Source organism: Capra hircus, chromosome 3, assembly GCF_001704415.2.
Source record: "Capra hircus breed San Clemente chromosome 3, ASM170441v1, whole genome shotgun sequence".
Classification (NCBI taxonomy): Eukaryota; Metazoa; Chordata; class Mammalia; order Artiodactyla; family Bovidae; genus Capra; species Capra hircus.
The window spans coordinates 39,616,605-39,629,364 of record NC_030810.1 but is presented as its reverse complement, the minus strand read 5'-3'; the positions used below and the strand labels follow the sequence as shown (position 1 = coordinate 39,629,364).

Below are 12,760 nucleotides of genomic sequence, written 5' to 3'. Positions count from 1 at the left end.
ATTGAAGCTTCAGCTTTGGCATCAGTCCTTCCAATGAACATTCAGGACTGATTTCCCTTAGGATTAACTGGTTTGATTTCTGTAGATTCCCTTTATTGAAATAAGGAAATTCTCTTCTATTCCTAGTTTGGTGAGAATTTCTATCATGAATGAGTATTAATGATTTTTCTAGATTAAGACAGATAATTCTATGTTTTTATTTTTCTTTTATTTGGTTAACTGAGTTACATGCATTGATTTTCCAATTTTAAACCAATCTGGCTTTCCTGAAACAAAGCTCACTTAGTCATCATGTACTATCCCTTCTTTATATATCAGTGGGTTTAATTTGCTAATATTTTGGTTAGGATTTATACATTTCAGGTTTATGAGACTACTGACCTATAATTTTCCTTTCTTGTAATGAATTCTGATTTTAGAATCAGAGTTTTGAAGTTTGGTGACATATTCACTGTCTCTATTTACTGGAAGAGTTTGAATGCCTTTTTAAAAAAGATTTTATTTGAAGTAACTTTAGATTTAGTAGAGTTGTAAAGTTAGTCGAATACCTTTAAAATTAGCCTTGTTAAAGTATAATTGACATTCAATAAAATGTACAAGTGTTAAGAGCACAGATTGATGAGTTTTGATAAAAGCATGCCCCTGCATAACCATAAGCCCAAACAAGTTACAGAATGTTTTCACTAGTCCTGAAAGTTCCCGACTGCCCCTTCCCAGTTAAGCTCCCTTGACAATTTGGGTTATCACTGATCCAGTTCTCTATCACCATAGATGAGTTTTGCATACGAATTGAACTCTACAGCATGTACTCTTTTATTACTGAGTTTTTTTTTTCCCCTCAACATAATGCCTGTATTCCTATTCCATGTTGTTGCATGTATCAACAATTTTATTGCTGAGAGTATTCAGTTTATAAATACAACACAATTTATTTATATATTCAACTGCTGAATATACAATATTGACTATTGATGGAAATTTTAGTTGTTTTCAGTTTGGGATATTACAAATAATCTGCTATGAACATTTCTGTACAAGCTTTTTGTTAATATATACTTTTATTTCTTTTAGATAAATACTTAGGAGTGGGTTAGAGGGAAGGTGAACCTTTGACATGACAAGAAACTGCTAAACTGTGTTCTGAACTGGCTGTGGGCAGTCAATAGGCATAGCGACATAAGAGCACTACAGTACAATCACAGCTTCATCAATAACTGGGATTGTTAGTTTAAGCCAGTAGTGTGATCTTCCAATCTCCCCCATCTTAATATGTCACTGTGGTACCCATCCAGTTCAAACCACAATCTATTACTAATCCTTGATTCCACTTTTTCTCTTGCCCCAAAAAGGTCAAGCTAAAGCCTTGAATCCAGCCATTTCATCCACTTATCTCCCACTCCACATTTACGCCCTTAGCCCTAGCCCAAACCACGTGTCTTTCCCCTGGTCTACTAGAGTAATCAAATAATTCTTTTTGTTTCCACCTTAGATCCTTCACAGTTGATCCCCCAGGAGGCAGTTAAAGTGGTCCTTTTAAAATGTAAATCTGATTACCCCTTTCTCTTCTTAAAAGCTGTCCAGTTGTGTCCCAATTCCCACTGCAAGATTAATAAAATGCAAATTCCTTACCTAGTTTATAAAGCCCTGTCTACATCTCTTACTCCACCCCTACCCATCTCTTCTTCCCTCTTGCTGTATTCCAGCTGCAGTGGCCTTCTTTCTGATCCTCTAACACATCTGTGTGCATGCTCAGTTCCGACCAACTTTGGCAACCCCATGGACTATAGCCCGCCAGGCTCCTCTGTCCATAGGATTCTTTAGGCAAGAATACTCAAATGGGTTGCCATTTCCTCCTCAGGAGATCCTCCTGACCCAGAGATCGAACTGGTGCCTCCTGCACCTCCTGCATTGTCAGGCGGATTCTTTACCACTTGAGCCACCTAGGAAGCCCTCCAACACACCTTGCTCACATCCAATACTCAATTAGTTAATACCCTAGCTATTCCCTCTGCCTAGAATCTCACTGTAGGTACTTATAGGTATAAGACATTATTCTCTCCCAACTTTTCACTTCTTTTTTTCCCTTTCAATGTCATGAATCTTGATTTTCCAAGAAAATAACAAATGCAAGTTGATCTCACCATGGTTCTTGAGTCATTTCTGAACACAGTTCTAGTGAACTCTTTCTTCCAGGCTCCAGATTTTATAGTCCTATGATCAGTGCTGGATCCTCATGGTGCTGTCTGGTTACCCTGCTGCCTGTCTGATGAGGGACTCAGCACCCCAAAGAACCCAAGGGCCAAAGTTTCCTCCCTGTGACAGGGTCTCCCCTTCTTCCTGCTCCTGCCTGAGACAAATGCCACCACTGCTACTGGCTGGGCTTCATCTCAGTGCTGGGGGACAGACAAGGTCAATGCTCTTGCTGTCATGTTCCAATTAACCATTTCATCAGTTGCTCTGGGTCTTCTCATTCTGAGGTTCTAACACTTCCAGGCAGAGAGCCCCTTGGTATAACATTGTCTCATGTTCTGGGACAGAGTCCGGATCTGAGTGTTCCTTTTGATTTCAGTCTTTTGGGAACATTTTACTATTATTAATCCACTAAGAGGATCCTTGTTTTGGAGCATGTACAGTATAAAACCAAGACAGAATAAGTATTATTTCAGCAGTAGTAAATTGGCTATTTTCTATGTAGAAATAGTCTGATTGACTATTAAAATAAGGCTGATGCAAATGTTAGAGAACCTAAAAGCTGCAGAACCTACACCTGTCCAAGTGTTCAAGGTCACACTCTCAGGTGGTCTCCCAAGGGTACAATGGCTTCAACCTAACTCTCACCATTTTGCTCCAAGACTTATTCTTTCCCTAAACTTCTTGGATTTTTATGATATATAATGGTTGGGCTATAATGTAGACAATGGTCTTGTTTTTCCTTTTCAGAAATAAAAAATAAAAGACTAGGCAACTATAGAACAGTCTGCTGGACTCTGTGGGAGAGGGAGAGGGTGGGATGATTTGGGAGAATGGCATTGAAACATGTATAATATCATATATGAAACGAACTGCCAGTCCAGGAACAATGCAGGATACAGGATGCTTGGGGCTGGTGCACTGGGATGACCCAGAGGGATGGTATGGGGAGGGAGGTGGGAGGGGGGTTCAGGATGGGGAACACATGTACACTTGTGGTGGATTCATGTTGATGTATGGCAAAACCAATACAATATTGTAAAGTAACTAACCTCCAATTAAAATAAATAAATTTATATTAAAAAAGGCTAGGCAACTAATATAGCTACATTCAATTTTAATTAAATAGTCTAGAAAGAACTCAAGATTTTCACATTCTTCTTGAAAAAAATCATTTTTAAAAGGTATTGGAAGGGAAGATATATTTAAATGAAATCATTTTTCTAAGTCAAAAAATGAAAATACAATTTAAGTCAATAGTTCTTTTAGTGTATAAATTGGCATAGAACTGTATAAAGGAAAACTTACCTGTTAAGTTTATCTTGCTCTTTTGGTGACTCAGAACCATCATCTTTTGCTATAAAGAAAAATATGAAAAGATTCTGGTTTACTTAAGGAAGACTGAATATATGGCCCTATGTGCATTCTTTCCAAAGCCCTAATAAGATGGTAAGAAAGGAATAAAAATAAGGTGTTTGGAGAAGGAAATCGCAACCCACTCCAGTATTCTTGCCTGGAGTATACCCATGGACAGAGGAGCCTGGCAGGGTACAGTCCACGGGGTCGGGGGAAAAAAAAAAAAAAAGGTGTAAAACCTCAAGAAGAGCAAAAGAAAGATGGCAAGAAAAATGTTCAAGATAGAAAGCAGATGTCAAGTGGTAACCATCTTAACAGGTCATAGAAATTTGAAACCTAATGACATAATGAGAGAAGGCCAATAAAAAGCAAGCAGATTTACCCTTCAGAACTTGAGAAACAACTTAGGAATTGGAGGTACTAGATACCCCTGAAAGGTGAAATGTATAGTGTAGATACCAAAGACATAGCCTTCATCCTATGCAACCAGATGACCACTGCTGCCTAGGCAGGAGGGAAGATACCTTATTCTGGAGAGACTGACCCAGAGAGATTCAGGGGACAGTAGAACAAGAATATGGTAAGGGACTGATGACAGAGAATAAATCAAATAGATCATATTGAATAAGCAATATTCCTTACTCTCTCTCCTTGTCCAGTTCCTAGAGTGTAAGTCGTTAACCTTTCTCTCTTCAGGCATATGACTGGAGGATTCATCTCAGAATAAACAGTTAAGCCTAGCTAATGGTAAGGTCAGATCCTCAGTGAATAATCCTATAATGAAACAAAACCATCAGCGAGTCTAGTCTGTATCCAAAATTTCCAGTCTTTTCAATGAATGATTGTCATTCATCATTTCATTCATCATTCAGTGAATGATTTTCATGTATCATACAGATGCACAGTTAAAGATGGGTAGATAATTGAGTAAAGTCCTTATTATGAATGATAACAACGAGAACAAATAAACAGGAAGAAAATAGATACGAGAAACATACTTTTCTGGAAGTCCAAAACTAAAGGATTAGAGTTCAAGATTCAAAAAGCGTATGAAATGCTCTACACGATGAATGAGGAGGGAAAAAAATGAAATTATATCAAGAAGTATTATCAAGAAATTTCAGACCACTGGGAATAAAGAGAAGATTTTAAAAGCTTCCACTGAAAATAAATCACATGTGGAGAAGCAGACATCTGAATGTAAGCAGACTTCTTAAGGGTAATACTGGAAAGTAGTCTTTACAATTCTGAAAGAAAACTATTTTCTAAAGTGTAACCAAATTATGAACATATGAGAGTGGAGTGAATACATTGTTAGGCATGTAAAGTAATGAAAGGTTTAGTGCTCCTATACTAGGAAGCTCCTGGCAGAAGTGTTTCAACAAAATGAAGGAGCAAACCAACCAGGAGGAAAAGGCGAGATCACGCAAGGGCTCCCATTCAATAGGTGGGCAGAAAGGTCTTCCCAGGATTCCTGTGAGAGAACTGCCAGTTCAGAACTGGAAGAGGAGGATGAATGAGTGCCTCAGCAAAGGTGTTTCCCAGGAGGAAAACCAAACTGAATACCAAAACTGTTCTTCGCAGTTTTGTCAGAAAGTTTGGGGGAAGAATAAATGGTAGATACTCTTCCAAAACACAAACCAAAATAAATCTAAAAAACAAAACCAAGGGAATAAAAATACAGGCCATTTGTCTAAGAAAATAAAAGTCAGTCAGGGCTCATCTGTGAAAAATATTTACTAAGTCATATGAACATAAATGAATGATACTAGGAGAATGGGGGAGAGAAAACATGAGTGGAAATGGCAACATAAAATTTCAATCTTTATCTTTCAGAAGAGGCCCATGAGTCATATCTAAATGGAAAATCCTAGAATTTTAGTATGGAATACACTTAGAAATACACTGGTAATTCCAAAAGAAACAGCTGTGTTGAAAGCTGTTGGTACCTTGTGGGGGGTGGGGGCACCTTTTAGTTATGGATGGTGGGGCTTATAAATCCTTAAAAACTGTATTTCCTTAAAAACTGATTTGGATTATTTGTCCTTTAAAGCTATGAACAAATACTTCTTTGACAGAAAATAGATACTTAAGATCTTTAGTAAAACTGCTTTAAAACTTGGCTTAAAAGTTATTAGACTATCTGGTGCAATGAAGTACAAACAGGAAAAACAAGGTTTGTAACCCCAGCAAACAGATCCACATACGCTATCCCTGTTAATGTCAGAATTTTTACACTGCCTGACACCTGTAGATATCAGATCTATCTGTGATAATCCTGTAATCATCAACAACAAAATTATGGTTGAACGATGGTACTAAAGCTCATGTTCCTTAATTAGTAAGTTATCCTACTGGACTAAATTCCTTCTTCCTGATATTCAGAAAGAATATTTTTCCAGAGGAAATGGAATTCTTATAGGAATACTCAACAACCAATACTCCCTTTGAAGAAAAAAAACACCTGAAATTCTGAGACATCATCTGCTTCAGCTGTAGAAACAAGTTTCTTTAAAACCTGTTCTATTGTAATGAGGACTTTAAAAAGAACAGTGAACAAATGGAGAACTTAACTGAAGAAGAATCAAATGCTTATCACATCTTCCTCACTGTAAGCAGAATGGGATGTATTTGCGCAATTTTTTTTTTTTTTTTACTACACAGTGCTCGCTTCGGCAGCACATATACTAAAATTGGAATGATGCAGAGAAGATTGGCATGGCCCCTGTGCAAGGATGACATGCAATTTCGTGAAGCATTCCTTATTTTTGAGAACACCAGAGAACTCCTGACTCCAGGGTACATTAATCGACAGGAGCTCATCAAACGCCTCCATACCTACACTGAAACCAAGCACTGCCCAAGGGCCAACAAGTTCCAGAGGAAGACATACCATGCAAATTCTCCAGCAACACAGGAACACAGCCCTGAGCTTCAATATACAGGCTGCCCAAAGTCTTTCCAAATCCATTGACATCTCATAACTCATTACTGGACACGTCATTGCACTCCAGAGAGAAGAAATCCAGCTCCACCCACCAGAAAACCAACACAAACTTCCCTAACCAGGAAACCTTGACAAGCCACCCGTACAACCCAACCCACAGTGAGGAAACTCCACAAACTGCCAGAATACAGAAAGGCCACCCCAAACACAGCAATATAAACAGGACGAAGAGACAGAGAAATACCCAGCAGGTAAAGGAACAGGATAAATGCCCATCAAATCAAACAAAAGAGGAAGAGATAGGGAATCTACCTGATAAAGAATTCCAAATAATGATAGTGAAAATGATCCAAAATCTTGAAATCAAAACGGAATCACAGATAAATAGCCTGGAGACAAGGATTGAGAAGATTCAAGAAAGGTTTAACAAGGACCTAGAAGAAATGAATAATGCAATAAATGAGATCAAAAACACTCTGGAGGGAACAAATAGAATAACAGAGGCAGAAGATAGGATTAGTGAAGTAGAAGATAGAATGGTAGAAATAAATGAATCAGAGAGGAAAAAAGAAAAACGAATTAAAAGAAATGAGGACAATCTCAGAGACCTCCATGACAATGTTAAACACCCCAACATTCGAATTATAGGAGTCCCAGAAGAAGAAGACAAAAAGAAAGACTATAAGAAAATACTTGAGGAGATAACAGTTGAAAACTTCCCTAAAATGGGGAAGGAAATAATCACCCAAGTACAAGAAACCCAGAGTCCCAAACAGGATAAACCCAAGGCGAAACACCCCAAGACACATATTAATCAAATTAACAAAGGTCAAACACAAAGAACAAATATTAAAAGCAGCAAGGGAAAAACAACAAATAACACACAAGAGGATTCCCATAAGGATAACAGCTGATCTTTCAATAGAAACTCTTCAGGCCAGGAGGCAATGGCAGGACATACTTAAAAAGATGAAAGAAAATAACCTACAGCCCAGATTACTGTGCCCAGCAAGGAGCTCATTCAAATATGAAGGAGAAATCAAAAGCTTTACAGACAAGCAAAAGCTGAGAGAATTCAGCACCACCAAACCAGCTCTCCAACAAATGCTAAAGGATCTTCTCTAGACAGGAAACACAAAAAGGGTGTATAAACTCGAACCCAAAACAATAAAGTAAATGGCAATGGAATCATACTTATCAATAATTACCTTAAATGTAAATGGGTTGAATGCCCCAAGCAAAAGACAAAGACTGGCTGAATGGATACAAAAATAAGACCCCTATATATGTTGTCTACAAGAGACCCACCTCAAAACAGGGGACACATACAGACTGAAAGTGAAGGGCTGGAAAAAGATATTCTATGCAAATAGAGACCAAAAGAAAGCAGGATTAGCAATACTCATATCAGATAAAATAGACTTTAAAACAAAGGCTGTGAAAAGAGACAAAGAAGGACACTATATAATGATCAAAGGATCAATCCAAGAAGATATAACAACTATAAATATATACGCATCCAACATAGGAGCACCACAATATGTAAGACAAATGCTAACAATATGAAAGGGAAAATTAACAATAACACAATAACAGTGGGAGACTTTAATACCCCACTCACACCTATGGATAGATCAACTAAACAGAAAATTAACAAGGAAACAAAAACTTTAAATGATACAATAGACCAGTTAGACCTAATTGATATCTATGAGGTCATTTCACACCAAAGCAATGAATTTCATGTTTTTCTCAAGCGCACACGGAAACTTCTCCAGGATAGATCACATACTGGGCCATAAATCTAGCCTTGGTAAATACAAAAAAAATTGAAATCATTCCAAGCATCTTTTCTGACCACAATGCAGTAAGATTAGATCTCAATTACAGGAGAAAAACTATAAAAAATGCCAACATATGGAGGCTGAATGAGACGCTGCTGAATAACCAACAAATCACAGAAGAAATAAAAAAAGAAATCAAAATATGCATAGAAACGAATGAAAATGAAAACACAACCCCAAACCTGTGGGACACTGTAAAAGAGGAAGTGCTAAGGAGAAGGTTCATAGCAATACAGGCATACCTCAAGAAACAAGAAAAAAGTCAAATAAATAACCTAACTCTACATCTAAAGCAACTAGAAAAGGAAGAAATGAAGAACCCCAGGATTAGTAGAAGGAAAGAAATCTTAAAAATTAGGGCAGAAATAAACGCAAAAAAAACACAAAAGAGACCATAGCAAAAATCAACAAAGCCAAAAGCTGGTTCTTTGAAAGGATAAATAAAATTGACAAACCATTAGCTAGACTCATCAAGAAACAAAAGGAGAAAAATCAAATCAATAAAGTTAGAAATGAAAATGGAGAGATCACAACAGACAACACAGAAATACAAAGGATCATAAGAGACTACTATCAGCAATTATATGCCAATAAAATGGACAACGTGGAAGAAATGGACAAATTCATAGAAAAGTACAACTTTCCAAAACTGAACCAGGAAGAAATAGAAAATCTTAACAGACCCATCACAAGCACAGAAATTGAAACTGTAATCAGAAATCTTTCAGCAAACAAAAGCCCAGGTCCAGACGGCTTCACAGCTGAATTCAACCAAAAATTTAGAGAAGAGCTAACACCTATCCTACTCAAACTCTTCCAGAAAATTGCAGAGGAAAGTAAACTTCCAAATTCATTCTATGAGGCTACCATCACCCTAATACCAAAACCTGACAAAGATGCCACAAAGAAAGAAGACTACAGGCCAATATCACTGATGAACTTAGATGCAAAAATCCTTAACAAAATTCTAGCAATCAGAATCCAACAACACATTAAAAAGATCATGCACCATGACCAAGTGGGCTTTATCCCAGGGATGCAAGGATTCTTCAATATTTGCAAATCAATCAATGTAATACACCACATTAACAAATTGAAAAATAAAAGCCTTATGATTCTCAATAGATGCAGAGAAAGCCTTTGACAAAATTCAACATCCATTTATGATAAAAACTCTCCAGAAAGCAGGAATAGAAGGAACATATCTCAACATAATAAAAGCTATATATGGCAAACCCACAGCAAACATTATCCTCAATGGTGAAAAATTGAAAGCATTTCCCCAAAAGTCAGGAACAAGACAAGGGTGCCCAATTTCACCACTACTATTCAACATAGTTTTGGAACTTTTGGCCACAGCAATAGAGCAGCAAAAGAAATAAAAGGAATCCAAGTTGGAAAAGAAGTAAATCTCTCACTGTTTGCAGATGACATGATCCTCTACATAGAAAACCCTAAAGACTCCACCAGAAAATTACTAGAGCTAATCAATGAATATAGTAAAGCTGCAGGATATAAAATCAACACACAGAAATCCCTTGCATTCCTATACACTAATAATGAGAAAATAGAAAGAGAAATTAAGGAAATAATTCCATTCACCATTGCAACAAAAAGAATAAAATACTTAGGAATATATCTATCTACAAATTCAAAAGCAGAGACATTACTTTGTCGACTAAGGTCTGTCTAGTCAAGGCTATGGTTTTTCCTGTGGTCATATATGGATGTGAGAGTTGGACTGTGAAGAAGGCTGAGCGCCAAAGAATTGATGCTTTTGAACTGTGGTGTTGGAGAAGACTCTTGAGAGTCCCTTGGACTGCAAGGAGATCCAACCACTCCATTCTGAAGGAGATCAGCCCTGGGTTTTCTTTGGAGGGAATGATGCTGAAGCTGAAACTCCAGCACTTTGGCCACCTCATGTGAAGAGTTGACTCATTGGAAAAGACTCTGATGCTGGGAGGGATTGGGGGCAGGAGGAGGAGGGGACAACCGAGGATGAGATGGCTGGATGGCATCACTGACTCGATGGACGTGAGTCTGAGTGAACTCCAGGAGTTGGTGATGGACAGGGAGGCCTGGCGTGCTGCGTTCATGGGGTCGCAAAGAGTCAGACAAGGCTGAGCAACTGAACTGAACTGAAAGAAACTAGAGACCTATATATAGAAAACTATAAAACACTGGTGAAAGAAATCAAAGAGGACACTAATAGATGGAGAAATATACCATGTTCATGGATCAGAAGAATCAATATAGTGAAAATGAGTATATTACCCAAAGCATTCTATAGATTCAATGCAATCCCTATCAAGCTACCAATGGTATTTTTCACAGAGCTAGAACAAATAATTTCACAATTTGTATGGAAATACAAAAAACCTGAATAGCCAAAGCAATCTTGAGAAAGAACAATGGGACTGGAGGAATCAACCTGCCTGACTTCAGGCTCTACTATAAAGCCACAGTCATCAAGACAGTATGGTACTGGCACAAAGACAGAAATATAGATCAATGGAACAAAATAGAAAGCCCAGAGATAAATCCACACACCAATGGACACCTTATCTTTGACAAAGGAGGCAAGAATATACAATGGTGAAAAGACAATCTCTTTAACAAGTGGTGCTGGGAAAATTGGTCAACCACTTGTAGAAGAATGAAACTAGAACACTTTCTAACACCATACACAAAAATAAACTCAAAATGGATTAAAGATCTAAACGTAAGACCAGAAACTATAAAACTTCTAGAGAAGAACATAGGCAAAACACTCTCCAGCATAAATCACAGCAGGATCCTCTATGACCCACCTCCCAGAATATTGGAAATAAAAGCAAAAATAAACAAATGGGACCTAATTAAAATTAAAAGCTTCTGCACAACAAAGGAAACTATAAGCAAGGTGAAAAGACAGCCTTCAGAATGGGAGAAAATAATAACAAATAAAGCAACTGACAAAGAACTAATCTCAAAAATATACAAGCAACTTATGCAGCTCAATTCCAGAAAAATAAACGACCCAATCAAAAAAGGGGCCAAAGAACTAAACAGACATTTCTCCAAAGAAGACATACAGATGGATAACAAACACATGAAAAGATGCCTAACATCACTCATTATCAGAGAAATGCAAATCAGAACCACAGTGAGGTACCATTTCATGCCGGTCAGAATGGCTGCTATCCAAAAGTCTACAGGCAATAAATGCTGGAGAGGGTGTGGAGAAAAGGGAACCCTCTTACACTGTAGGTGGGAATGCAAACTAGTACAGCCACTATGGAGAACAGCGTGGAGATTCCTTAAAAACCTGGAAATTGAACTGCCTTATGACTCAGCCATTCCACTACTGGACATACACACTGAGGAAACCAGAATTAAAAGAGGCACGTGTACCCCAATGTACATAGCAGCACTGTTTGTAATAGCCAGGACATGGAAGCAACCTAGATGTCCATCAGAAGATGAATGGATAAGAAAGCTGTGGTACATATACACAATGGAGTATTACTCAGCCATTAAAAAGAATACATTTGAATCTGTTCTAATGAGGTGGATGAAACTGGAGCCTATTATACAGAGTGAAGTAAGCCAGAAAGAAAAACACCAATAGAGTAGGCTAACATATATACGTGGAATTTAGAAAGATGGTAACGATAACCCTGTACACAAGACAGCAAAAGAGACACAGATGTATAGAACAGTCTTTTGGACTCTGTGGGAGAGGGAGAGGGTGGGATGATTTGGGAGAATGGCATTGAAACATGTATAATATCATATACAAAACAAATCACCAGTCCAGGTTCAATGCATGATACAGGATGCTTGGGGCTGGTGCACTGGGATGTTCCAGAGGGATGGTATGGGGAGGGAGGTGGAAGAGGGGTTCAGGATGGGGAACACGTGTATACCTGTGGTGGATTCATGTTGATGTATGGCAAAACCAATATAATATTGTAAATTAGCCTCCAATTAAAGTAAACAAATTTATATTAAAAAATAAATAAAAACAATGTTTCATTGAGAAAAAATAAAATAAAGTCCTTCATAATGTGAATTAGTAGTATAATCTCCCTAATATTTCTATAATTCTTCTCTATTCTTGTATTTTGACTGTCAGTAATTATAGTTTGTTCAGATAGAATCTGAAACTTAGTAGAATGACTCTCCTTTAACAAAAGCTAAAGCAAGAGGATATAATGGCTGGACGGCATCACCGACTCCATGGACGTGAATTTGAGTGAACTCCAGGAGTTGGTGATGGACAGGGAGGCCTGGCGTGCTGTGATTCATGGGATCGCAAAGAGTTGGACAAGACTGAGCAACTGAACTGAACTGAACTGAAAGGAGTACGCCTAGCTAAGAGAAAAATTATTACCTTAGGTTTGGCTACTATTATTTATTTTTATATTCTTATACATTTTAT

At 37.7% G+C, this 12,760-nt stretch overlaps 1 protein-coding gene across 1 annotated transcript in view; it reads right to left on the bottom strand.

The window, feature by feature from the left end:
* UBE2U (ubiquitin conjugating enzyme E2 U (putative)) overlaps positions 1-12,760 on the bottom strand; it is a 78,331-nt gene that overhangs the window by 40,331 nt on the left and 25,240 nt on the right. Inside the window, exon 6 of the mRNA XM_018045117.1 lies at positions 3,499-3,547. Within this exon, the coding sequence (XP_017900606.1) occupies positions 3,499-3,547 (49 nt within the window). The remainder of the gene's footprint in view (positions 1-3,498; positions 3,548-12,760) is intronic.